General features: G+C 47.6%; 2 protein-coding genes and 1 long non-coding RNA gene across 17 annotated transcripts in view; 1 reads left to right on the top strand and 2 right to left on the bottom strand.

The window, feature by feature from the left end:
* The window catches only part of LOC147344827 (uncharacterized), a 37,710-nt gene extending 26,427 nt beyond the window's left edge, over nucleotides 1-11,283 (bottom strand). The window contains exons 1-3 of one of the 2 annotated variants that reach the window (XR_015154339.1): nucleotides 6,438-11,283; nucleotides 6,256-6,318; nucleotides 1,485-1,549 (exon numbers count right to left, since the gene is read on the bottom strand). This is a non-coding gene — a long non-coding RNA (uncharacterized LOC147344827). The remainder of the gene's footprint in view (nucleotides 1-1,484; nucleotides 1,550-6,255; nucleotides 6,319-6,437) is intronic. The other variant, XR_015154340.1, reaches the window with a different exon arrangement.
* On the top strand, nucleotides 1,830-5,566 carry LOC147344828 (putative olfactory receptor 1F12P). Its single transcript, XM_086374110.1, has one exon. It carries the CDS (start codon nucleotides 3,230-3,232, stop codon nucleotides 4,172-4,174), a length of 945 nt encoding a protein of 314 aa, XP_086230236.1. The 5' UTR covers nucleotides 1,830-3,229; the 3' UTR covers nucleotides 4,175-5,566.
* Nucleotides 11,284-11,443: 160 nt separating the features above from the next.
* Nucleotides 11,444-25,074, bottom strand: ZSCAN25 (zinc finger and SCAN domain containing 25). Of its 14 annotated transcripts, none has more exons than XR_015154326.1 (11): nucleotides 24,810-25,053; nucleotides 23,768-23,889; nucleotides 22,455-22,871; nucleotides 21,011-21,212; nucleotides 20,316-20,407; nucleotides 18,492-18,618; nucleotides 16,127-17,136; nucleotides 15,006-15,215; nucleotides 14,762-14,824; nucleotides 14,488-14,554; nucleotides 11,444-12,893 (listed from the first exon to the last, which is right to left on the bottom strand). XR_015154326.1 is itself a non-coding variant. In XM_086374066.1 (8 exons), the coding sequence occupies exons 3-7, from the start codon at nucleotides 22,839-22,841 to the stop codon at nucleotides 14,532-14,534; spliced, it is 831 nt and encodes a 276-aa protein (XP_086230192.1). In that variant the 5' UTR covers nucleotides 22,842-22,871; nucleotides 23,768-23,889; nucleotides 24,810-25,053; the 3' UTR covers nucleotides 11,444-12,893; nucleotides 14,488-14,531. The 14 variants fall into 14 exon arrangements, 10 of the variants coding, with proteins under 10 accessions (XP_086230192.1, XP_086230185.1, XP_086230187.1 ...); XR_015154327.1 differs by having other exon boundaries at nucleotides 25,011-25,046; XR_015154324.1 differs by having other exon boundaries at nucleotides 14,488-17,136.
* Nucleotides 25,075-26,593: the final 1,519 nt, after the last annotated feature.

The following is a 26,593-nucleotide window of genomic DNA, read 5'->3' as shown; positions in this document are numbered from 1 at the left end:
AGCAGTGGTCACAGAAAAAAAAGTGGTCCCACCTGGTTACAGTTCAAAGGTAGAGATGACAATATACTCTACTCTACGGGATGAGGACAGTAACTGATTACTTAATAAGAGGAGTTAAGGATGGTACTAAGGTTTTGGCTTGAGCAGTTAGAAGAATAAGATGCAACCGAGGAAGCAGCAGTTTTGAGGAGAAGATCAGCAACACGGTTTTAGACAAGTCAAGTCTGAGACACCTGACAGATCTAAATGTATATGGAATGCAAGAAGTTGAACCTAAGTAAGTTCAAAGTTCAAGAGGAAAATCCCAAACTGGAGAGAAATCTGGCTGGTATGTAAAGCTTTGGGGCTAATGAGACCACAGATTGAAGGAGGCCAGCTGGAGGTCAGAAAAGGAGGAGCAAGTGCGCAGCCAGTGAGGGAGGAGGGATGCCCAGATGAAACCGCTTCAAAGCCAAGTGAAAAACGTGCTTCCCAGAGGAGGACGTGACCAACAGTGCCAGCTCCAGCTTGTTGGGTCTCAGGAGACAGAGCCTGAGAGCTAACCACAGACGGAGCGATGGCGGCCTTGACAAGAGACACTTCAGGGATTGGTGGGGAGGCCTTGGATGGGGGCTTTGCGAGAGAACGGGAAGGGGGAACTGGAGAATGAGTACTGATCACATTCTGAGAACTTTTGTGGAAAAGGATGGATAGAGAAATGAGTTGATGGCTGGGGGGGAATGTGAGGTCAGCGTGGATTTTCAAACTGGGGGATGTCTGCAGGAATGGTCCAGAAGCAACGAGGGGAAGGGAGGAATCTTTTCTGTTTTGAGTTAGACTTTTTGAGTTTTGGTATTCTTAAAATGACTCCCCTGGTGGCCCAGTGGTAAAGAACCCGCCTGCCAATGCAGGGGATGTGGGTTTGGTCCCTGGGTTGGGAAGATCCCCTGGAGCAGGAAATGGCAACCCACTCCAGTAGTCTTTTCCAGTACCTAGTGAACTACACAGTCCACAGGGTCACAGAAGAGTCAGACACACTTAGCGACTAAACAGCGAAAACAATTCTTAAAATAGGAGCACTTGGAAAGACCATGTTCCCAACCAGTGGGAAACAGTAACAGGAAAATGTTCTTCTCCCATATCTCTTGGGCAGTGGGAGGATGGGAAGGAAAAGACAGGATGGAGACTCCTTGGTTTGAAAAGAATGTTAGTCAGGAAAGGACAGAGCATTGGTCCCTGCGCCACAGCTCCCGTGCACACTCAAGCGTGTCTTGGCACCTCTGTTGCAGCTATATGAACAAGCCGCCTCTTCCCAGTACAGACGACCTTCTTTCCCATGTCCCTATTCTGTCCATCCTGCCCCACACTCCCTTCTCCTGTCCCCGGGCTGGCCACTGCAGGATTCCCTGATCCACTGACAAGAATGCTCCAAGTTTAAGGTTACCCGGTAGCACTTCTTCAGTCTTTTTGAGAAAATCAAAGCACTAATTTGAAATCAGACTGACCTGGAATCAAATCCTGATGTCTTTGGGGGAAATTACTCAAGCCCTCTCAGTCTCAGTTTACTCATCTGTAAAATAAGAATAATAATGCCTCCTTTATACACATTGTGAGGATTAAATACATGCACCTACATACATGCCTAGTCCTGTGTATGACACACAGTAGGTGCTCAATAAGTGTCAGCTCCCTAGTCTAAGGGCTGTCACCTTTCCATTTGACTAGAAGCTTCTTGGGAGCAAGAACAATGTCCTTCATTGTTTTCACATTGTTCACATTGCCCAGTAAAGAGCTGTTTTAATCAGCACTGGTCAAATGAAGATCTAAACCATATGAAATACATGCTTCCTTTCATTTTTACTTTTCACTGAACAGATTTTTCTCTTAGCCTCTTAGGCCTCTATGTTATGGCTGTCCTTTACCAAAGATTCTTGCCTGTGGGTTGTCAAATACTTGAATCCTTAAAAAAAAATGCATCAGTAAAATATTACTTCCAAAGGAGCCATTTCTTTTCTATACTAAGGCATAACTCTCAACACAGGCCAAGAATCTGTGGGCTGGGTCCTGCGCGAGCTGAAATCTCCATCCTCGCTGGATGCTGCCCAGTGGAGCGGGGAAGCCCCTTTGCTCCAACAAAATGGTGGCACAGAAAAAGCCTCCCAAGACCGTGAGCCCCTTTTCATTCCCTGCCCAGGTCCCAGGTGGGCCATACCCATTCCCATAGCTTTTCCAGACTGATTTCCCCTGTCAGCTATTCATCCCCAAGCAGCGCAGTAACTCCGGTTGCTTCTTTCCCACCCTCCCTCTTTAGGCCGTACCTTCTATAGGACACAAATCCCAACTATGTCTTGTGAAGCACTGAAAATTCATTTGTAACTAATGAAACTTCAGCTATGCTTGCAAAGAACTCCAACTCTGAGTTGCTGCCCTGCTGCCCACTCTGTTACTTTGGGCAACATCACACTCGCAGTTCCTCTTTGTTATCTGCAGGGGCGGCTCTCACCCTCCAGAGGCGAGGCCCTTCCTGGGTCAGCCCTGACAGAAGGGCGGGCTGAGCTGTCTCAGTCAGCAGGCTCTTCTGTCCAGGCGTGCCCTGGCCAACTCCATTCCCAGCATCATCACCAGGACCAAGGTGGCCCAGAGCCAGTGATGAGTGGCAGCCAGGGCACCCGAGTCCTGGGCTCCATGTGGGTGGAGGAGCAAGGGAAGATAAACTACTGGTGGGGAAGAAGGTTTATGGGGAAGGAGAATGTTTACAAATATCCTGAAGTTCCATGTATGTGCCATTGCGGTTCTAGAATTCTGTATAGAAAGGGCCTTCAGGTGGCAATCCTATTGGGATTAGGAGGAAATTACATTTCTATAGCTCTTTACTTAATACTGAGACATCATCACAACAAAGAACTAGAGTATGATGGAAATTTGGGGGGCTAAGACACCTAAAGTATCCCCATTGTTGTTGCCACCACACAAGGCTTCTTCTTGGAGAGATGGCATATGGAGCTTTGTGGGGCTCAAGGTCAGTAGCATTTTGGTGGCAAAATAATTAAAACCCTGACTTTGTGATCTGCCGGGGCCATAGGACTTCCTGGTTGAAGCTTCTCCTTTGATGGGTAGACAGCCTTCTTTTAGGTTTCTACCAGATGAACACAAAGATGTGAGCTGAGGGGGTGTGTGGGGGAAGGAGGGAGACACCACCATCCTCTAAAGCCCACGCCTGGTCTGGATCTCCCAGCAGGACCAGTCGACCATGGAGACGGGAAACCACACGAGCACCTCCCAGTTCATCCTCCTCGGTCTCTCCAGCCAACCCGAGAAGCAGGAGCTGATCTTTGGGCTCTTCCTTCTCATGTACCTGGTTGGGGCAGCCGGGAACCTGCTCATCATTCTGGCTATTGGCTCAGACTCCCATCTCCACACTCCCATGTACTTCTTTCTCAGCAACCTCTCCCTAGTGGATTTCTGCTTCATCTCCACCACAGTCCCCAAGATGCTCACGAACATCCAGACACAGACCCGGTCCATTTCCTACAGTGGCTGCCTAGCCCAGATCTACTTCTGCATTTTGCTTGCGAACATGGACAACTTCCTCCTGATGGCCATGGCTTATGACCGCTACGTGGCGATCTGCAGGCCCCTGCACTACTCCACAACGATGAGTTTAGCAGCCTGTGCCCTGATGCTTGGGAGCGCCTGGCTCCTTGCCAACCTCCACTCCCTGCTGCACACCCTCCTCATGGCCTGGCTGGACTTCTGTGCCAGCAACGTCATCCCTTACTTCTTCTGTGACCTCATTCCCCTGCTTCAGCTCTCCTGCTCCAACACCCTGCCCAATCAACTCATGATTCTGCTGGTGGGGGGCCTGATCGTCCTCATCCCCTTCCTCAGCATCCTCATCTCCTACGTCCACATTGTGTCTGCTGTGCTCAAGGTCCCATCTGCCCGGGGAAAACAGAAGGCCTTCTCTACCTGTGGCTCCCACCTTGCTGTGGTCATCCTCTTCTATGGGACCATCACAGGGGTCTACCTGAGTCCCTCACCCTCCCACTCAGCTGACAAGGATTCACTAGCTTCAGTAATGTACATGGTGGTCACCCCCACGCTGAATCCCTTTATCTACTGCCTGAGGAATAAGGACATGCAGGGAGCTCTGTGGAAACTGGTCGGTGTGAAGGTTGCATTCCATGGGCTATGATAGCAGAGCTCCCCTTCGGGGCCTCTGTGCTGGAAAGAGGATGAACCCCAGGGACAGGCTCAACACACAGAAGGCGGGAGGAGCAGACCTCACTGTCCTGTGTTGTCACTGTGGCCAGCAAAGCCTTTCATTGCTCCATAAGTAATCTGCAGGTCCAAAATATCTTGACCCCTGTGCTGACTGCCTAGACTACCAAGAGGGGAATAAACTCTCCCATAAAGAAAAACCATATAAACAGGTATAAAGTAGCTCTATCTGCAGACCTTCTGGAGAGGGTTCATGTGAGAACGGTGAGTTCATAGGAGTCTATGACCTGTGCTGGTGGGCTTCCCTGGTGGCTCAGTCAGTAAGGAATCTGCCAGTGATGTGGAAAATCCAGGTTCAATCCCTGGGTTGGGAAGATCCCCTGAAGAAGGGAATGGCAACCCACTCCCAGTTTTCTTGTCTGGAGAATCTCATAGACTATAACCCTCCTCTGCTGGAGGGTTACAGTCCATGGGGTCGCAAAGAATCGGACACAACTGAGTGACTCACTCACACACACACACACACACAACCTGTGCTGACAGCCTGTGCCAAGGAGATGCCCTTTGAGAGCCCCCATGCACCCCTACAGAGGCTCAGATCTTTAATCCTCAACCATCCCAGCTTCCAAACTCCTCTGCTGGACCCCCCACTTCCCAACAACCACCCCCACACTCTGGGCTGAACCTGGCTTTGGAGACAGGCTTCAGTCTGTCCACTCTCAGGCTAGGTCCTGCTGGCTGGAGCTCCATAGCTCTACCTACTTGTATTGGGAATGCCTAGAGTGACTATCTCAGCTGAACACCTATGAAGGCCCTATACTGTCCTACTTATGTGCTTTCTTGTCTCTTAGGAAAGAGAGGAGGCTGGACTTAGAGTTGGTTCTCTGGGTGTGATGCATGTAAAAGGAAGGGGCCAAGATAATCCTTCTGAAGATGCTTCTCTACAAGCTGAACTGGACAAAGAGACAAAGGGAAAAAGCCTCATGTAATTAGTTCATGGCTGAAGAAGGTGTATATGGCTTTCTGTCCAGTAGGATAATATCCTAGGCTGCGATGGGTGTGGCAGAGCTGGGGAGAGCATTACACGGAAAGCAATCACAACTGGCATCTGGTCCTGGGCCCTCTGATTACCAGCTATTTGACTGGTTCATCTGACAAGCATCATTCCAGCCAACACACCATGCTCTTTTTGTCCCTCCTCATTCTTCTCCAGCTGCCATTTGCCCATTTCTATCCATCAAAATTCCAGTTGTCCCTCAAGGCTCAGATAAAATACCATGCCCTTCATGAAGCCACCTCAAGTCTCCCCAGTCAAAAGGAAACTTTTTTCTCCTCTGAATCGCAATATAATTTGAATTCTACTACAGCTTCTTTCATGCTCTGTTTTGCATACTTCAACTTCGCAGGGCTCACCTCAACTCTACTACAAACAGAATTGTTGAAGTCTTATTTTCTTAAATCTCAACGTTTTAAATTGACAGCAGATATGCAGAAAGAACACTTATGGCCTTTCTCCCCATGATTTTGCCTTAACCAATACATTTCCCCAACCCCAGACAAGGAAAAAGTTAGCAACCTGGTTGGCCAGAGTCCAAGGAGTTCACTGGTGCATATTTTATGAGGGGCAGTGTGCCCTTATGGGTCATCATTTAGGGGTGAAGCTCCCTTCCTCCCAGCCTGGCCCCTTGATTAGTCCTCTTCTATCCGTGTCTGGCTGGAGTCCTCACTTGGGTCCAGTCACCTCTTCCTCCCTCCCTTCCTCTCCCTGCCCCCAACACCATGACTGAGCACATAGGTCCTTAATTCTGATCTGGGGCTGAGTGGGAAAGCAAAGTAGGCCAAAGCTACTTCCCAGCTCACCTTTAACCAATGAGCCCACGACAGAGGTTACTGGGTATAACTCACATACCAACAGTTGAACTTTGGCTCAAAGTTTGCTATTGTTCCTTGAACATAGTTTCCATGGGATCCTGAGCCTTAGGAGTTGGGATGATTGGATTTCAGCTTTCCTGGGTCTCTGATCATAGAACCACAATAACAGCAACAAAATCTCACCATCACTTTGTGACGTCATGAAAAGCTGAAGTCAGCATGGAGAAGAGGTCTTTGTGTGCATTGCTATAATGGTGAATAATACAACGGTTTGGTCTCAAAGTTAAAAAAAAAAAAAAAAGGAACAAGAAAAAGATTTTAAAAGGGGGCAGGCAGTGAATACCTTTGAAAGACCTTAAACTGACCTTGCTCATCAGTGGGCCGTGAGGATGCTTCCTGCCCTGAGGCCTTTCCTTGTCACCTTGTCAGCCTGGCTCACGTCCTGGCCAGGAGGCTGCTTGCTGAGGGGGAAATGGGAAGGAACCACCTGCACACAGGTCAACTATAAGATGTTCAGAAGCTCAGCCACCCTTACAGACTTGGTAGCATAAACCCAATCCTGTGAAGATACCAGAATGTCCGTTTATATTTTTAAAATAAAATATTTAAGGGGAAAAAAAAAGAGTTGTTATCTACATTTTTAAAAGTGTTATGAGGGAAAGTGGAAGCATCTCCAAGAATAATTAGAATAAAAAATATCTCTTACATCATTTTCCAAGTCATACAACACTCCCTCTGCTCACAGTGGGTGCCTTCCCCACACCAGGGGCCACAGGTACTGCATCTGTTCAACAAAGGTAATTTGAGCTCAAGGGAAATTATGTCCCAGATACCTTATCCCAGAGAGGTATCAGCAAACAAAACAAAGTTTCCTCTTTCTTGCAGCAGCTGATGTTCCAGGGATTAGGGAGGCAGAAAAAAAATTAAGAAAAAAAGCATTCAATATGCCAGAGTTGTGAGCGCTGTAAGAAAAATAAACGCGGTTCAGGCACCAGACGTTAACCAGGAGTGCTCCTGTAGGCAGGCTGTGCTTCAGTTACTGTTGTTTCATAACCAACAACCCCAATTCAGTGGCTTAAAATACTCATTTATTTGTTCTCTCATATTTCTGGTGGTGACTGGGCCCTCAGAATAATGTACAGATAGGGTTTTGTCAGAGTTCCCGGTGGATCCTCTGCAACACTCACCTCTCCCAGAACCACACCGGCTTTGCTGGACTCTCCACACCCAACCCGGCACGTAGTTACAGATGAACACAACCTCCTTCTGTTATAACAGAACTCAAGCATTTCCTGTAGAGCTGCACTCCCAAGATGCCCGATGCAAAGTGCTTCACCTGCCTCCCCCATCGTGGGAGGTGAAAGTTAAGGAGAGTGATGGCAACTGAGAAAACGAGAGAAGCAGCAGCAGGCAGAGAAGCAGATACTAGGTGACTGCACCAAGAGAAATGGATGCATTGAAGACATCTTTGTGAAGCACTTTTATTAAGCTGGGCACTGTGCTGAGACATAGCAATAAATGAATTTCTGATTCCCTCCTCCCCACCAAAATCTTCTAGTGTGAAATTAGGATGTAACTATCCTTGTTGTTTAAGAGGTTCCTGCATTATGGCTACGAGCTGAGAGTCATAACAGCACTTTGCTAAGATCATGACTTACTGTTCATTTGTATGACCATCTTGTATCTGCTTTGGGCTGGTGGGGGGAAACTTTGGGATTTATTCAAATGTTTCAACAAGTGCTCTGGTGCAACCAGTGTCCCACATGATGATGGAGCAAGCGCTCTCAAAAGACATGCATGTTACCACCTGAGGAGTCGGGTAAAAGGAAGGTACCAGTGGAAAATTCCTCCATCCCCAAGTACATTTCAAACAAGTTCCCTGGTGTCTTTGATGTCAGGGATTTTCAGAGGACATTTGGAGAGTCTCTGCTGAAAAGCATTGTTAAACAATAAAAAAGGAGGCATAGTAAAAGTTTTCAGTTTATTTGAGCAAAACTCATTCCGCACACAGGAGGCAGGAGCAAGACGTCTACAGAGAAGGAAGAGAAGTGAATAAACTGAAAGGCTGTAGTTTAAGGCTGCCTTATACAGGAAGTCAAGCTGGCTGTTTGTGATTGGTCATCCTTTTCAATTTCTTTTAACCTTGAGGCATTCACAGGCTCAAGGTTTGGGTTTGCTCATATAGGCTGCCAAGGCATTAGAATTACCTCTAACTGCCTCCTTGTTTAACTAGTTTAAGACCATGAAGGATAAAAATCTCTATCCTGAATATCCTAGGATAGCTTTCACCTTGAGCACTGAGTGTGGCAGGAACATGCCCACCCTTCCACTACCCAAGCTGAAAATAGCAAGCTGAGCAAGCTAATCTGATTGAGAGCTGAGTGCCTCCTAGAGGAGCAGTATCCCCTGTGGAACCATGGAAGGCAAGGGATGTTCTAAGACAGTGGACCTGGTCACCTCTAGATCCCCTACATTGAATTTTTTTAATCAGATGCCATTATTCCATGAGAAAGTGATCTTCTACAGTCAAATACCACATGATCAAGTTACCTGCCCCACTGCTCCAGGAACTTCCTGAAATATAAAGCACTTCAACATAGAGATGTGACCAGTACCCGGGTGGGATTTACCAGGGGGCTACAAAGAACGCTGCAATGAATTGTCTTGTGCATGTCTCTTCTTATTGTTAGAGGCGTGTCTTTAGAATAAATTCACATGTAATTTTGTTAGATATAGCACTGCTAAATTCCCGTCACATAAAGTTGTACCATTTTGCGTTCTGTCAGAGGTGCCTAAGAATTCCTTTTTTCCCCACAAACCCATCAAACACATGTAGTCAGGCTTTTGAAGTATGACCAATCTATAGGATAAGAAATAATATCTCAGTGTAGCTTTACTTGGTATTTATTTCATGAGTGAAGGTGAACATCTTTTCATATGTTCAAGAGTCACTTTTATCTTTTTTGTGAATTCAAATTTGTTAATTTTTCCATGCAATATCATCTTTATTATATGCTAGACTTCCACACACAGATGGGTCTGTTTCTGAACCTGTATCCCACTCCATTGGTGTATCTGTGCTACCACCACACTGTTTTAACTCTTGGTTTTTCCATCTCTTATTTTCCATTCTTTTCATCAGCACCTTAGTCCAGGTGGCTGGAATTCCTAAAACTGAAAGCTGGGAAAACCTACAGGAAGACTGGTTCTCAACAATTAACTGTTCATCATCCATTCTACTTCTTCCTGTTCAGAGAATCTGCTAAGCCCTTCCACAGAAGTCCATGATACATCCAGATGATAGAGATTGGGTTTTCTCAAATTTTTCACAGACATGGAGATGGTCTAAGACTCAAATAGCTCTCAGGGGTGGGACTCAAGAAGACAAATATAGACTTCTACCATCCCTTTTCCCAGTCTTTGTCTAAAAGCTCATACACCACCTTCTCAATAAATACATTTTTTAAGCAGGAAGGGGAAATATGAAGCCAGCTCCTGCATTTGCTGTTTCCTGGTCTCTGGCCATGGAAACCATGAGCTGTGACTAGTGCACACAGCAGTGAAGACAGCCCTTTTACTGGCCCCTCTGTGCTCTTCCATCTCCTCAGTCCCTCTGCTTCTCAGGGTGCAACACCAGCATCAGCCACCCCTTCCACCCTCACTCTCCCAGCAGTTTAAGTTCCCGGAGACAAACACAAAGAAGATGACAGCCTACCCTCCCCACTTCATTACAAATGTTTATGTAGTTTTTTATTGAAAGGTATCAACCCTGGGAATGGGTTGCACAAGACCAGTCTCTAGAAATATGCCCTTCACTGAGACAATAAAGAAAAAAAAAAAAGGCAAGAAAGGGATATGTAATTTTAAGAAGCCCAAGTGAGCTGCTCTGACTTGTAGAACTGCTAAGTGAACTGATGTCCCTGCAGATGGCGTGCAGCAGTTACAGATGACTGCCAGGTTGGGGGGCCACCAAGGGGCACCGTGCTTCAGTGCTCTTCCTTCCTAAGGCACACTTGAGAGACCTCTAGCCACGAAAAAGGTAGAAATCCAGGGCTTTCATCCATTCAAATATTTATGTCTACTGTGGGCCCTGAAGACCTTATTATGGAGGCAAAAATGTTGGCAGTGGCTGCACCATGCTTGCATGGCCCCCAACATGCACCTGCTTTCACTGGGGATGGTGAGTCCAGGCCCAGCTCACTGCTGTGTGGAGGCTTCACAGCAAGTGCCTGCCTGAAGAGAACCCAAAGCCACATGCCAGGCTGCCTGTGACAGATCCCAGCACCCACCCTGAGACTCAGCTTCAGTAGCTCTTGGCTCTGCCTGGCAACACTGCACTTAACACCCATGAACTCTAGTAGCTCCTTTGTTTTCTAGAAATTAGGCCAGGGGTCTTTAAGGTCCAGGCCTTAGAAACCCAGTCTTTTCTTCTAATAGCTAAGCCATCTAATTCGCCCCAGCACTTACCCTGAACCCTAAGGGCAGAGGTTCTCAGCCAAGATCAATTTTGCCCCAGGGGACATTTGGGAAGGCCTGGAAACAACTTTAGTTGTCACAACTGTCATCAAATAGACTGAGAACAAGGATCCTGCTAAACAGCCTATGACCCACAAAAAAGCCAGGGCAGCCTCCAAGACAAAGAAGTGCCTGGCACACAGTGAGAACAGTGTCAAGGTTGAGAAACTCAGGCAAAGTTTATAAGAGCAAGGAGACATGTTTTGACAGCTCCTTTCCCCATCTCAAAAGTGGATCCAGACAACTTGTGTTGCAGGGTGAAGGTGATGGGATAAGAAACCAGCTTATTTTTTAAGCAACAAAGGTATTCCTACTTCTCCCTAGCATACTTAATCAGTCTGCAGACAACATTCACCCTGGCATACATTTTGAGAAGCATTTTTTTTAATCCATTTGCTCCCCAGGACAGACCTTAGGCAGAAAGTTATCTGGTCTGTTAATGCCCAAGAAATAAAAAGGGATTTCTCTTCCAAAGGTCATACCCCTTGGGAGCAGCAGCCTTTCTCACCACCACAGCCGGCATGGCACACACAGCTAGGCCCTGAAAGTGCACAGCCTTAGCCCAGCGTGAGGGAACTGCAGACACCCTGTCACACACAGTGAGGGCTAAATATAAAGTGACCAAGTGTCCCTGTTTGCCCTGGAGTCCCAGTTTACACCACTGTCCTAACATAATAGCACTTCCCTTTACTCTCAAGGGGGGCTTGAAATGAACAAGATGAGCTTATAATACCCTGTCACATGAGAGCAAAGAAGCCATCAAAGGTGATTAGGGTTATACAGAATCAGGAGCCAATGTGAAGAGGCTCCCACTGGTCAGAACTGAAGTTATTTGAGCATCAACAACTGTGATGGATTGGTTAAATTCAAGAATCCATTTTTTATTAAAAAATAATAATCACTGACCACTTTCATGGTGATTAGTTTAGGAGAAAAGCCACGAGATCATTATTGTGAAGATGGGTAAATAAGGGAACGAAGAATCCAGTATTTCCTTTCCTCTGTGAACTGTATGAGTGCACAGATACAGCTGTGAGGCATCCCAGCTAATAAATGAAGATTCTTTTATAGAATTAGTGAAATAAATGCATTTAGGCTCTTCAGTTCAGTTCAGTCACTCAGCCATGTCCAACTCTTTGTGACTCCATGGACTGCAGCACACCAGGCCTCCCTGTTCATCACCAACTCCCGGAGTTTACCCAAACCCATGTCCATTGATTTGGTGACGCCATCCAACCACCTCATCCTCCCCTTCTCCTCCTGCCTTTAATATTTCCCAGCATCAGGGTCTTTGCAAATGAGTCAGCTCTTCGAATCAGGTGGCCAAAGTATTGGAGTTTCAACTTCAACATCAGTCCTTCCAATGAATATTCAGGACTGATTTCCTTTAGGATTGACTGGTTGGATCTCTCTGCTCTCCAAGGGACTCTCAAGAATCTTCTCCAACACCACAGTTCAAAAGCATCAATTCTTCAGCACTCAGCTTTCTTTATAGTCCAACTCTCACATCCATACAAGACTACTGGAAAAACCATAGCCTTGACTAGACGGACCTTTGTTGGTAATGTCTCTGCTTTTTAATAGGTTGTCTAGGTTGGTCATAACTTTTCTTCCAAGGAGTAAGCGTCTTTTAATTTCATGGCTGCAGTCACCATCTGCAGTGATTTTGGAGCCCAAAAAAATAAAGTCAGCCACTGTTTCTCCACCTATTTTCCATGAAGTGATGGAACCAGATGCCTTGATTTTAGTTTTCTGAATGTTGAGCTTTAAGCCAACTTTTTCACTCTCCTCTTTCACTTTCATCAAGAGGCTCTTTAGTTCTTCTTTCACTTTCTGCCGTAAGGGTGGTGTCATCTGCACATCTGAGGTTATTGATATTTCTCCTGGCAACCTTGATTCCAGCTTGTGCTTCCTCCAGCCCAGCGTTTCTCATGATGTACTCTGCATAGAAGTTAAATAAGCAGGGTGACAATATACAGCCTTGACATACTCCTTTTCCTATTTGGAACCAGTCTGTTGTTCCATGTCCAGTTCTAACTGTTGCTTCCTGACCTGCATACAATTTTATCAAGAGGCAGGTCAGGTGGTCTTGTATTCCCATCTCTTTCAGAATTTTCCACAGTTCATGGTGATCCACACAGTCAAAGGCTTTGGCATAGTTAATAAAGCAGAAATAGATGTTTTTCTGGAACTCTCTTGCTTTTTCCATGATCCAGTGGATGTTGGCAATTTGATCTCTGGTTCCTCTGCCTTTTCTAAAACCAGTTTGAACATCAGGAAGTTCACGGTTCACGTATTGCTGAAGCCTGGCTTGGAGAATTTTGAATATTACTTTACCAGCATGTGAGATGAGTGCAACTGTGCGGTAGTTTGAGCATTCTTTGGCATTGCCTTTCTTTGGGATTGGAATGAAAACTGACCTTTTCCAGTCCTATGGCCACTGCTGCTTTTTCCAAATTTGCCGGCATACTGAGTGTTGCACTTTCACAGCATCGTGTTTTAGGATTTGAAATAGCTTAACTGAAATTCTATCACCTCCACTAGCTTTGTTCATAGTGATGCTTCCTAAGGCCCACTTGACTTCACATTTAGGCTCTTAACATTATATAATGAGAAACAACCCAGACAAGCCACCATCTGTAGTATGTTCTTGCCAAAATGTGAAACATGAACCTGACTAGCCCTCTACACCTGCAGTTTTTAGTTAATCAGATGGCAGAGAACTATATTTAACTATGCCATGAGTATGCAAGCAATAAAATTCAGAATGTGAGAAAGTCCACAGGAAAAATAATCCAGTTGTTTTAACAAATAAATTTTAAGGGGAAGGGACTTCCCTGGTGGTCCAGTGGTGAGGGCTCTGTGCTTCCACTGTAGGGGGCACGGGTTCAATCTCTAGTTGGGGAATTAAGATCGCACAAGCCATGCAGCATGGCCGAATAAAAAAGAAAAGCATATATCAAGGGGGAAAAGATATATCAGACTTAGAAGACAAGCAACAAATTACAATTTATGGATCTTACTTTGATCTTAAAGGAGCTTTTTAAAAATCATGTGGTTTCTTTTTTAAGTACATTAATTGGGAATTAAGGAACTATTTAATTTTTTAGGTATGATAATAGCAATGTAGTTATTATTATAATTTTTTTAAGAATCCTTAACATTTAGCAGTATACACTGAAATATCTATAAACAACATTTGAGATTTGCTTCAAAATACTTCCGCTGGGGAGGAAGATGAAGAGGAGGATGGGGCAGAAATGAAACAAGATTGGCTACGCATAAACAAATGGTTAAAGCTAAATGATGAATACATGAGGATTCATTTATGTATGTTTGAAATTCTCTATTCTAAAAAAATTCCTAAATAGAAAAATACAGAAAACAATATTTGGCATTTGAATAGCTATCAAAAATAAGGTTACTACAGCTCTATGGGAAAATGTTCCTTTTGGGACTCTTTGGAGGAACCGTCAGTAAGCTTTGGTCTCAAAGCAAACAAGGGAGTCCACACGGGAAGACAGCAAGTTCTTACTCTTACAGAAGCTTCCTTCTGAGATCCCAACTGGCTGAAAACCCAGTGTATGCTCAGAGAATCTGCCATTTAATTCAGGTAAACAGAAGGCCACTGATGAGCAACTCCAAACCCATGCTGGCCCCATGCCCCCTACACACCTCTCAGAAAAGACCAAACTCGGGTCAGGTCAGCCCCTATGTCCTACAGACTAGAGCCAGAGGCTGAGGGAAGCCTGTCATTGGGTTTGAACTTCAGGTGGCTATGAGCCTTGCCTGGCTTGTCTGAGGCGTGAGGCAGAAAAGAGCTGACTCTGCACCTGGACTCAACAGTGCTGGGAAATGGCAGTCCAGCATCTCAGAAAGTGGACGTCTCACAGTACTCACAGCCTCACGGGGATAACTGAAGGGCCACGACGTCTTCTGCTGAGTCAAATGTAAACACCATGGTTACCTGCCAAATAAGTGATAAAATAATGTATTTCAAATCGGAGTGAGTAATGCAACTCTCTGTATTAAAGTCATTACCATTTATCAATATCCCATTTACAATGGAAAATGGGGGGGGGGAACCCCAGTGAAAGAAGATAGTATTAAGAGGCACCATGAAACAAATCACATCTTGCAAACACAGGACACAGTCCAAAGACAACTAACTTACAGTCCCATCAGAAGACTAACTCACTCGGCAGCGGCATCCAAAGGCACTGCAGCATGGTCTGGGCTAGTTAGGCAGTTTCCAGAAAGTCCAAGAAAAAGGAAACTCTTTAATAATGGCAAAATAATATGAGAGCTTAAACACAGTTACAGATAATGCATCTTCTCATTTTTAAAAAAATGTATTTAATTCCTAAAAACATCTTTGTTTTTCCTAAATTAGCATTCATATAAAAACAGCCAGCTACCGTCTCATCATCTCCAGGTGGCCTGAGGATCCCAAGCACCTCTCAGATGACAAGGACCGAGATGCACCGAGGACAGAGATGATTCATAAACAAGAGGTAGGTGGTGGCGAATGCACTGCGGGGCCAGAGCAGACAGGACGGAGGCACAGGCCCAGATGCCCAGGTCCGGACAGTATCTGGGAGTATCCACAGGTTCCACCTCGGGTGATTCTGAAGATCAAACACATTCACTAACAGGTAAGCTCCCCAAGGACAGGGACTCCCCCCATTTTATTTACTAACCTACCTCAAGCACCCAGAAGAGTCCCTGGCACACTGTCAGGCCTCAATAAATATTTGTGGAATGAGTCAAGTGAGAAAACAGGGAAGTGCATTTTATATGCTGTAAAGTGCCATCAAATGTATTAATACCAGTTCATCTTTCAGACTCATTTAATTAGAACTTCATTCCAAACTGGATTTTTAAAAAAAAATACTCTCATGTTTAGACAGTGACCAAAAGCAAAATATTAATTTCCTAACAGATGTGTGGACAGCTGTTTTTGTTCAAGGAACAATGGAATGGGAGAAACTACTACTGAGAGTAGGTCACAGAGAGGAAGGGGCCATAGAGAGAGTAAAATAAAGGCGGATGCCTAAGCGACCCAGCTGGGGAGGGAAAGATCAGGAACTGGGCAGTTGGAGCAGAGAACTTCCTCTCACTCAGCACTCACCAGGAATGTAACTCAGGACGCTCTGCTTTATTAACAAATCTGCTTCCAGAGCCTGATCCCACACTCTGGGGCAATGAGGTCTCAGCTGTCTGGTCACTGGGGCAGTAGGTTTTCAATAAATATTTGTTAAATGGAAGAGAACTGGGGAGAGAGAGGGAATCAGAGTCTGAGCTAATGATCTTGCAGGGACACAGCCCTCAGGAAAATGAGGTTCAAACTGCTGAGAGGTGAGAAGATTTCACTAGGAGGCCCAGATTTGCTCAGGAGGTGGATGTGAACATCCATGGAAGGAGAAAAATGTTGACATGAACTGAAACTTGGACCATCAATTCCTGGAAAGGTTATGAAGTGCTAGCACCAGCTGGGTGAGAGACGTGGCACCTCAACTAAAGCAGGCCTCTCCCTTACCCAGCGTCTGAAACGAGGGGAAATAAAAGGGGTCAAAGCGCCTCTCCACACGCAACACTCCTGACACCGGCAGCCCTTCAGGAAGTAACAGTAGGTACTTCCTCCCACGAGGTCTCCCTCCACTGGTGGTCCCGGAAGGTCCCGTGAGCCAAACAGGTGCATCCAGGCCAGGCACCCTCACTGCCCCGGGGGCTCCTGGCGGTGCTGCGTCTTCTGGTGCCGGTTGAGGATGGAGCGCTGGTTGAAGCTGCGGCCGCAGGCCGGGCAGCGATACGGCTTCTCCCCGGTGTGGATCCTCTGGTGCCGGACCAGCCGCTCCCCCTTGCTGAAGCGCTTCCCGCACACCTGGCAGCCATAGGGCTTCTCGCCCGTGTGGGTCCGCCGGTGCACCGCCAGGTTGGCGTTCCTGCTGAAGCGCTTGCCACACTCGCAGGTGTACGGCTTCTCGCCGGTGTGTGTCCGGCGGTGCACCTGCAGGTGCTGCCGGCGGCTGAAGCTCCTCCAGCAGTCCGCGCACTGGAAGGGCTTCTCGCCTGTGTGGCTGCGCTGGTGGACCGCGAGGTGGTGGCGCTGGCTGAAGGTCTTCCAGCACTCACTGCACACGTGCGGCCGCCGGCCCAGGTGCGTCCGCTGGTGCTTCAGCAGGTACTCCCGCAGCGCAAAGCCCTTGCCGCACTCCCCGCAGCTGTAGGACTTCTCCTCCTCGTGCGTCCGCTGGTGTCGGACCAGGTTGGAGCTCCGACTGAAGCCTTTCCCACACTCAGGGCACTGGAAAGGCTTCCAGAAGGAGCTGTGGGTCTGGAGGTCATCGGGCAGCGGGGCAACGCTGTGCTGGGGCAGGAGTGGCCCGGGCGCGTTTCCCACCGAGCTCCCGGCCTGCTGCTCGCTTGGTCTTCCCAACTCCGGGCCCTGGAGAGCGGCCTCCCCACACCTCTCTGCCCGCCCGCAAGCGAGCTGCCCCTTGGGGTCTGCCAGCTGGGTCTTTGCCTCCTTGTCCTTGCTCCCCAGGCCTACAGGACAAAGGAGATACAGACCAACGCTGAAGAGATCTGAAGGGAAACTTCTAGCCAGAACCTGGTTTCTAACGTGTCCCATTAACAACTACCAATGACCTCTGTGCATTTCACTTGCTCTGACTCTAAAACCAGACATTCCTTTACTTCTTTCCACCTGTTATGGACTGAATGTTTGGGTTCCCTCCAAAATTCACAGGCTGAAGCTCTCAGGCCCCTAGGGCTGCTGTTAGGAGGTGGGGCCTTTGGACCCTAATTAGGTGAGGGTCTGGGGGTGGAGCCCCCAGGATGGGACCATGTCCCAGAAGAGCAGAAGCCAGGGCTGGCTCTCTGCACACAGGGGTCATGTGAGTGGGAGCCCTCGTGATGGATTAACGGCCTTACAAAAAAGGAGGAAGAAACATGAGATCTCTCTCTCCCTCCCTCTGCCACATGAGGACTGGCAAGAAGGCAACTGCCCGTGAACCAGGAAGAGAGGCCCTCACCAGACAACAAATGTGCCAGCAACTGGATCCGGGACTTCCCAGCCTCCGGAACTGGGAGATATTAAGTGTCTGTTGTTAAAGCCACCCACTTGGTGGTATTTTTTGACAGCAGCCCAAGCTCAGACCATCTCCCTGCCTTCTCAAGGAACCATCTGCTAAATTACAATGCCTTCCCTCTTAATTTCCTACTAAGTCACCCTGTGCTTTCCTTCAAAATCTGACTCAATGCCATCCTCTAAGGAACACACCTTGATTTCTCCCCCGCTGTGGGTCTCTACAGCACATGCATTCAATTAGCACTGTTTATTCCACACTTACTTACACATGACCTTGTTACACATGCTATTCTACAGTCGTCGAGATGTTCAGCTTCCCTAGGATCACGGACCTGTTCCAGCAATGTTTCCACATCCTCCCTCAGGTCACTGTCCCTGCTCACACTGTGCCCTCCACCTCAGCCTGGTTTATTGCCCTGGGTCTCTGGGAGCCTGGCACAGGGACTGACTCAGGACAGATGCTTCATGACTGCTGGATGGGCCAGTGAACGCAGCTGTCTGTACCAAGCCACCTCGACATCAGCACATTTATTAGGAATGAAGTGCCCTTCCACAGGTCCTTCGTTTCCTCTTTTACTCTCTCTAAATTAACAGAATAATTGGTTACATAAGATCAAGAAGAAAAGGAAAAGAAGAGAGGAGAGAGATACAAGGGAGCAAAGAAGCCAAGAAAAGAGGAAAATGACAAGTCACGCTTCAACGGGAAAGTCCTTTCAGGCAAGGCCATTAAAAGAGAAAAGGAAAAAGGACACTTAATGCTTCCTGATTTGACAAAATACAGAGGAGACAGCCAGCATTTCTGATGTCTTACCTGGAGGTGAGACCCCGCAGTCCTGGGGTTCCACATACTCCCCAAAGCAGTCTATCTGGGCTGGGGTTACATGCCTCCACTCCTCCTCAGGGAAAGCCAGGGCCATGTCTTTAAATGGGCCCAACCCCTGAAACAGCACAGGAGATGGCTAAGGATAAAGAAATAATCCCAAGGCAGGAACAGCTAAAGAGCAGACACACAGGGAGCCACACTCCAGGGGAGAACAGAGAGAGAAGATCACTTCTCCCCAAAGAAGAACACTTGTGGCAGGAGGAGAGAGTCTAACTTAATTGAAAAAAAAAAAAAAATGCTGATGTCTTTCTTCCTCTACTCTAAATGTCCTTGGAAAACAGAAGCAGGAAACAGCACAGGAACCAGGGTCCCAGATGGCTCCAAAAGGGGACTGGAAGTGCCTCCCTCTAGACAGTTTAATGACAGAGAAGTGATGGACTTGTCGGAGGCACTGTTTTGAGTCTTTGCTGCAGCGACTTTGCTGGTACCCAGTAACCACAGCCTCCAACTTCCACTACTCAATCACCTCCACTACATCCTCATATTGGAGGGAGATGGGGGCTGCTATTTATCCCCTCATGTAGAATCAATTTTCCCTCAGAGATAAGCAAACACTTGGGCAGGCCCTGTCTTAAGAACAGGGCCACATTAAAATGAATGTGCTGCTGTCATGACACAGTAAAGAACATTTGTGGCAGGAGGAGAGAGTCTAACTTAACTGAAAAAAAAAGTGCTGATGTCTTTCTTCCTCTCCTCTAAATGTCCTTGGTCAACAGAAGCAGGAAACAGCACAGGCACCAAACCTTGCCTAAATACTGCTTTAATGAGATCAAACTTGAGTCACTTCTTTTTTTTCTGCCAAATGATAACTTTCCTTCTACAAGGAACTCTTCACTTTAAGACTTGATGTCCCTTTCAGAAAGCTGTCACACTAGAAACCCCCCACCTCCCTGGGAACACTGGGCATGCCATGGGAGACACTCACACCATGACAGGACTGCCCACCTGTGCTCTAGGGACCCCCATCTGTGGCAGGCTAAGAAGTGCTAACAAGGCCAAAACTCCTGGTGCAGCCTTTGGAGGGGCCAGAGAGACCATTCCACTTGGCACTGCTGGGCACCCCCACCTCTGAGTCAGCAACACTCCTGCTGACTCGGTGGGGAGGAAGGGGTCCACAGGAAGAGCAGCCACAGACAGATCCATAAAAGCTATCCACAGAGGGCTACTGATCTCCTGGCCGCCCACCACAGCCTAAATCATGCCTGTGGGGTTCCCACCAATAATGGCTTCCTCCTCACAACTGGGCTTCCCTTGTGGCTGAGAGGTAAAGAATCTGCCTGCCAATGCAGGAGACGTGAGTTCGATCCCTGGGTTGGGAAGATCCCCTGGAGGAGGGTGTGGCAACCCACTCCAGTATTCAGTAGTCTTGTCTGGAAAATTCCATGGACAGAGGAGCCTGGTGAGCTACAGCTCATGGGGCTGCAAAAGAGTCAGACATGACTGAGTGACTGAATAACACTACAATTACAAGAGTAATACTGAGTTGACTGAGGAAAAAAAGAAGAAATCAAAGAGTAATACAAATGAGTGAACTGAGCCTCATGCCTAGACCCTAAGGCATAAGGCTCAATCCAAATTAATAACTGATGATTGATAGTCAAGTGGAGAAAACGAAGCTGTCACATCCATCAGGATGAGAAAGGAAGAATCACTCAACTCTGTGCACAGTGCTCTGCTGTGAGGAGAACTCTTGAGGAAGGTGCGCCTCATTCAAAGCAACCTCGTGATCCCTCAAGGGCAGGCACAGCTCACCTGGGATCCAGCCGTCAGGAAGCTGGCTGCCACCTCCTGGTCTCTGGTGCTCACTGCAGGGAGGCCAGCACCAGCCTGAAGGACTGGCAGAGCTGAACAGGAAAGGAAAACAGGAGCAGGATTAGCACTGTCCTGCAGCAGCTCAGCCACAGGCTCTGCTGCCCGACACACAGAACCCCAGGAACCATAAGGAGCCTCCAGACAGGCCGGGCATGGATGTACCCAATTCTGTTCTCAGCTGGGAAGAAGGGCCCAACCCACTACACATGGCCCTTCAGGACGGTTCATGCTCCCAAGTCACAGGCTCACAATAATCCCCTTTGAGATTCTGCAACACAGTAAAGTCACCTGTTACTTTCAGGAATTTGGTTTATCCACCCACTTAAAAAAAAAAAAAAAATCCCTACATATCAGCTACATATGCCCTGGCGCTCTCCATATTAAGGATGTGAGGGGAAGGAGAAGAAATGACAAGACAGAGTGATCCCAGATAGCAGAAATTGAGAGATCGAGCTATAGAGAACAACTCCACTGCATCTGTTTCCTACTAAAGTCAAAGAGGAAGTCAGGGAAACGCAAAACTGCGCCCACAGGTGCCTTGGTTTGACCCCTCAGCTGAGGGGTCTATAAGGAAAGGGGAACGTGGGGTACAAAGCAGTTTTCTGCACCCTATCTTCTTACTGCTTGCATCTTACCCTGCTCCTGGAAGGCCTGCGTCCCCTCTCCAGGGTCCTGGCTGAGCTGCTCCTCAGTGCCTCGGTCAAGGTCTTGGATGCCTTCCCCATGGGGCATCCCCCACTCGGGCTTGACCTCCACGGGCCCCAGGTGGACACTTGGTTCCCAGGGGTCTCTGCAAAGCGTTGTCTCCTCCCGCTGTCCCTGCACGTGGCACGGAACCTAAGAAGAGTCCCCAACACCTGTTAGAACGAGGCCTGTGTAAGGCTGTCATGAAAGCCATTCCAGCTGCTGGGGCATGGACAAGCTGGCTCAGCTCTTCCTGAGCACAGCAGTGAAAAGGTGAAAAGGAAGCTAAACTGCCTTCATCAGGCTCTGAGATCAGATACTTGTCTGTATCCATGCCATTTGACAGGAGTCCCTTCAGCTCACCTCAGTATTGATCACATTCCACCATGAACAACATCATAGAGAGAGAGTATCATTTCATTGAGAACTTTAGCCCAAAACACGCATTAGGAAAAAACATTCCTCAGTTAAAGATGCTGAAAACAAAAAATATAAGGCCTAAAGTGTACAGTGAATTAGTGAGGAAAAAAATTGTTCTACAAATAGCAAGGAAAACCAAAACCCACAAAAACAGGCCCTTCCTGGTCCACTTTTAAGCTCCTACTAAAGACAAAACAAAACAACTCTCTTAGACAACACAAGAAGTCAGAGTGACTGCTGTGGGAAAGGGGAGGATAAACTGAAGGAAGGTTGTTACCTGCAAGCAAAACAGTAATGTTCGGTCCTGTCCTCTCTTTCCTAGACAGCCAGCAGGAAACTGTACCAGAGAGGGACAGAGACATGACCAGAGTCCCAGGGAAGCCTCTGAGGTGCAAAGTCACTCATTATGTGATCATCTGAGCCAACGTCCCAAATGTGGAAATGGCACTGCTACAGACAGCGCTCCTGAGAAAAACTGTTCACCAAGAAGAATTCCCTGCAAGCCCACATACGTCTCCGCCCAAAGAGGAAGGAGACCCCTGGGCCTTTGAAATCCATCCTAACTGCCTTCCTTTTCTTTCATTTTTGACCATACCACACAGCATGTGGGATCTTAGCTCCCTAACCAGGGCTTGAATCCAGTGCCCCCTGCATTAGAAGCCAATGCTAACCACTGGGAGGTCCACCACTGCCTTCCTGGACGCAAGGCTCACAAAGGAAATATGGCCAAGGCCCTGCCCTGATGACCAGAAAAGCAGTCACCAGCCCTTCCACTGGCCCTGCGTCTTCCGTGGAAATGGCTTTCCTTGCTGAAAACTCCTCTACCCTCCAAAAAGTACTTCTAGTGGCCCGGAAGCAGAGAAAGGAGACTCTGCATGCACATCACCCACTCCCACTGCTTCATCAAACCTCTAGATTCTTTATCGCTTCCCTTCCAATCAACAAAGCAAGACCCAGAACCCCCTTCTCACCCACCGCCTTGGCTTCCAGGGCTCTCTGCGTGAAGTCCTCCACCATGGCCACTAGGGCCTTGCCGCTCTCGGGGCCATGCTCCCAAATCCAGGCGTAGAACTCCCGTGGCAGGATGGTCAGGAACTGCTCCAGCACTAGCAGCTCCAGGATCTGCTCCTTGGTATGCAGCTCGGGCCGCAGCCACTGGCGACAGAGCTCCTGGAGCTCCCTGAGGGCTTCCTGAGGCCCGGCCGCCTCCTGGTAGCGGAACTGCCGAAACCGCAGGCGAAAAGTCTCCGGGCTGGGGTCCTCCCTCGTCGTGCCCCACGGCAGCTCTTTCTCTAGTTTTACCACATGGCCACCCATTTGCTGCTGAGGCTCTTCTGCCATCCCTGGACGCTCTACAAGCATCTTCACACCACCTCCCAAAAGACTGAAGGTCTGTAGGGAAGAACAGACAGACAACAGGACAGCATAAATAAGACTCCAGGAAGCTCGGGGTATCCCAGTTCTGCCTCTACATCAATAAACATTCCACTGGAAAACAGGATAATGAGACATTTTCAAAAGACGAGACATATATCCTGAGTCATGTCAATTCAACTCAGTATTTGCTAACCACTTATGTGTGGAGGATAAATGGAAAACATACAAGACTTAGCTTATACCCACAAATAGCTTAGAATTTCATGAAGAGGATAATACTGAAGAATTTCATGAAGAGGATAATCATTAAATGGAGATGTATTATAACTAGATCAGTCACCAGGGCCCACTCTTCCAAAATCAAAGAAAATATACATTAAACATATATCTATGACTGGCCCACAGAAGCTAGAAACACAAGAGGGAACAAAAGTGCTTGCCCTTTGAAACTCACAAACTGGTGCAGCAAATGGAAAAAAAATGTAAACAAATATATTTAAATTATAAATGAGAATTAGTTCTAAAAAGGAAATAAGAGGGTGTTAATGGGGACAATCAACTTGGAGAAGGCTTTTCTAAAGAAACGACACTTAAGATGAGACCCAACAAATGAATGAGAATGAGCCAGTCATTCAAAGAACTTTCTAGGCAAAAGCCTGGGGGCTAGACATTAGGAAGGCAGTCTGCAAACAAACCAAAGAGCAAAGTGGCTTCAGTAGAGTGACAGAGGGACAGAACACAGGGGAAGGAGGAAAACAGATTATCCAGGGCCTGAGCATGCAGTAAGGATTATGGACTTCACTCTTACTCCTTATTTTAGTGGGGAGATATATGTTCTTCAAAGGTCACTCTGCCTGCAAAGTGTCAGCAGAGTATAGATACGAAGGGTCAAGAAGGAAAGCTGCACTTACCGTAGTCCAAGCAGGAGATAGAGACTTAGATCAGGGAGGTGGCAAAGAAGCAGACAGTTAAGGCATTTTGCAGGCAAAACCAATAGCCTTGTTGGTGGCTAGAATGTGACAGTGTGCTCAGCCTAAAGAAAACAACAGAATGATATACATACCATTACTATAATTGATCAAAAGAATTCCAACTTATGCTTTACCATTTAGAAAGCATGTGAGCACACGCTCTCATTTAATACGGACAACCATCCTAGTGAGTGTACTGAAGAAACTGAGTATGTAAAAGGTTAGACAGATGATTGAGGTCAGCCTCCCAAAACACAAAAGTGTAGATAAGAAACATGGGAAGCCATAAAAAAAAAAGAAAGGTTTACACAAGTTCAAGTACTCATGAGAAAGAAGAGACCTGTAGACTTGGGGTAGGAGAAAGCGGGGAGAATCGCCTTACATGTAGCAGAGAATAAGCGAATGGCAGTAGGCATTAATATTATCAAAGTGTCTGCTTAATATTCTATTGTGTTCGTGTATCTATCTATCCTTTTCAAATGTATTTACATTTTCACCCTATTTGTTTTCTCTGCTGCATCGAGATTTCTCTTTCCTGACTTTTTAGCTATTGAATTTGTTCATCCCACGATTGCATTTACCACATTATAGTGCGAATGCTTATCCATGTGTCTCCATCTACAAGATTCCCTTTGGTAAAGAAATGTCCTCATTCTGGGGAATTCCCTGGCGGTCCAGCGGTTAGTACTCTGAGCTTCCACTGCAGGAAGCATGGGTTCTATCCCTGGTCTGGGAACTAAGATGCCCTACTGACCGGCCCAGAATGGGCGAGGGGCTGGGGGAAGCCCTCACTCACTCATCTTTTATTTCTAGCACTGCACAAATAGAAGGCGCCACTTTATTGTTCTTTGAATGAGCTTCTCGTTCTAAAATGACCACTTTTCACTCTTCAGAGTGTTCTGCTTCAGCTCAAGATATCCGGGTTCTGGAGACCTCCCCCGTTAAGCCAACCCTGGCCGGGCGCGACCAACCTCTCTCCTACCTGAGCCGAGCGCCGTGCGGCGCCCCCGGGATCCCGACCCGCAAGGCCTCGGTGCTGCGGAAGGCAGCTCCGGGTAGACGCGCGCCTCAGCGTCAGCCTCGCCGCCACCGCCGACACCCGCAGCAGCCCCACAGCACGGAACCCGGGCCCCAGCCACCTCGGCCCCGCTACTCAAACTCGCCTCCCCTCACAGCCCCACACCTGAGGAAGGCTCGCCCCAGCCAGCGGCGAGCCGGAAGTGGGCGACGGACGCGGTCAGACAGGTGCGTTAAGGAGGGGCCCCTTCCGTTTCCTCTCTAGGACTCTCGGAGGCCGGTGCGTCTCGTTGATCCCCCTTCCCTGGGGACCGTTCAAGAGAGCGCGCCAGACCACCAGAGGCTCCACCCACCTGCCTCCGTTCTTGCTCACCGTCTGCGGGCCCTTAGCGCCTCCGTGCATTTGCATCTGCGCTCCGTTATGGGAAGGACGTTTCTCCAGACACACCGCGAGATAAAGCGCCTCCCTCATGGCACTTTAGATTAGAGCCCAGTCTGTCAACACATGTTTACTGTATCCTCCGGTGCTTTGTGCGAGGCTTAGGGTCAGAGGGTGACGGAGGGAAGCACCCGGGTATTGTGGGTACGCATAAGAGGCTTCTACCCTGGGTACTGTGTGGGGGCGTTGGGTAGGGGCTAGTCAGGGAAGGTTTCCCGGAGGAGCCGGCACCTGAGCTCAGATTTGCTTCAGTTCAGTTCAGTTCACTAAAGTCGCTCAGTCCTGTCCGACTTCCCGACCCCATGAACCGCAGCACGCCAGGCCTCCCTGTCCATCACCAACTCCCGGAGTTTACCCAAACTCTTGTCCACTGAGTCAGTGATGCCATCCAACCATCTCATTCTCTGTCACCCCCTTCTCCTCCTGCCCTCAATCTTTCCCAGCATCAGCGTCTTTTCAAATGAGTCAGCTCTTCGCATCAGGTGGCCAAAGTACTGGAGTTTCAGCTTCAACATCAGTCGTTCCAATGAACACCCAGGACTGATCTCCTTTAGGATGGACTGGTTGGATCTCCTTGCAGTCCAAGGGACTCTCAAGAGCTTCCCCAACACCACAGTTCAAAAGCATCAATTCTTAAGCGCTCAGCTTTCTTTATAGTCCAACTCTCACATCCATACATGACTACTGGAAAAACCATAGCTTTTACTAGACAGACCTTTTTTGGCAAAGTAATGTCTCTGCTTTTTAATATGCTGTCCAGGTTGGTCATAACTTTCCTTCCAAGGAATAAGCATTTTTAAATGTCATGCCTGCAATCACCATCTGCAGTGATTTTGGAGCCCCAAAAAATAAAGTCAGCCCCTGTTTCCCCATCTATTTGCCATGAAGTGATGGGACCAGGAGCCATGATCTTAGTTTTCTGAATGTCGAGCTTTAAGCCAACCTTTTCACTCTTTCACTTTCACCAAGAGGCTTTTTAGTTCCTCTTCACTTTCTGCCATAAGGGTGGTGTCATCTGCATATCTGAGGTTATTGATATTTCTCCTGGCAATCTTGATTCCAGTCCAGCCCAGCGTTTCTCATGATGTACTCTATGTATAAGTTAAATAAGCATGGTGACAATATACAGCCTTGATGTACTCCTTTTCCTATTTGGAACCAGTCTGTTGTTCCATGTCCAGTTCTAACTGTTGTTTCCTGACCTGCACACAGGTTTCTCAGATTTCCTGGGTGGACCCAAAAGTGAGGCCGGGTAGCCCCAGCATAAGGAGCACGACGAAGAACCCAGTGAGTGGTGGGCATTAATGCTT

The sequence above is a fragment of the Bos grunniens genome, chromosome 25 (genome assembly GCF_055505025.1).
Source record: "Bos grunniens cultivar Pamir isolate PY7600 chromosome 25, Bosgru_T2T1.0, whole genome shotgun sequence".
Classification (NCBI taxonomy): Eukaryota; Metazoa; Chordata; class Mammalia; order Artiodactyla; family Bovidae; genus Bos; species Bos grunniens.
The sequence above is the reverse complement of the archived record's forward strand: the minus strand, read 5'-3'. Positions and strand labels throughout refer to the sequence as shown.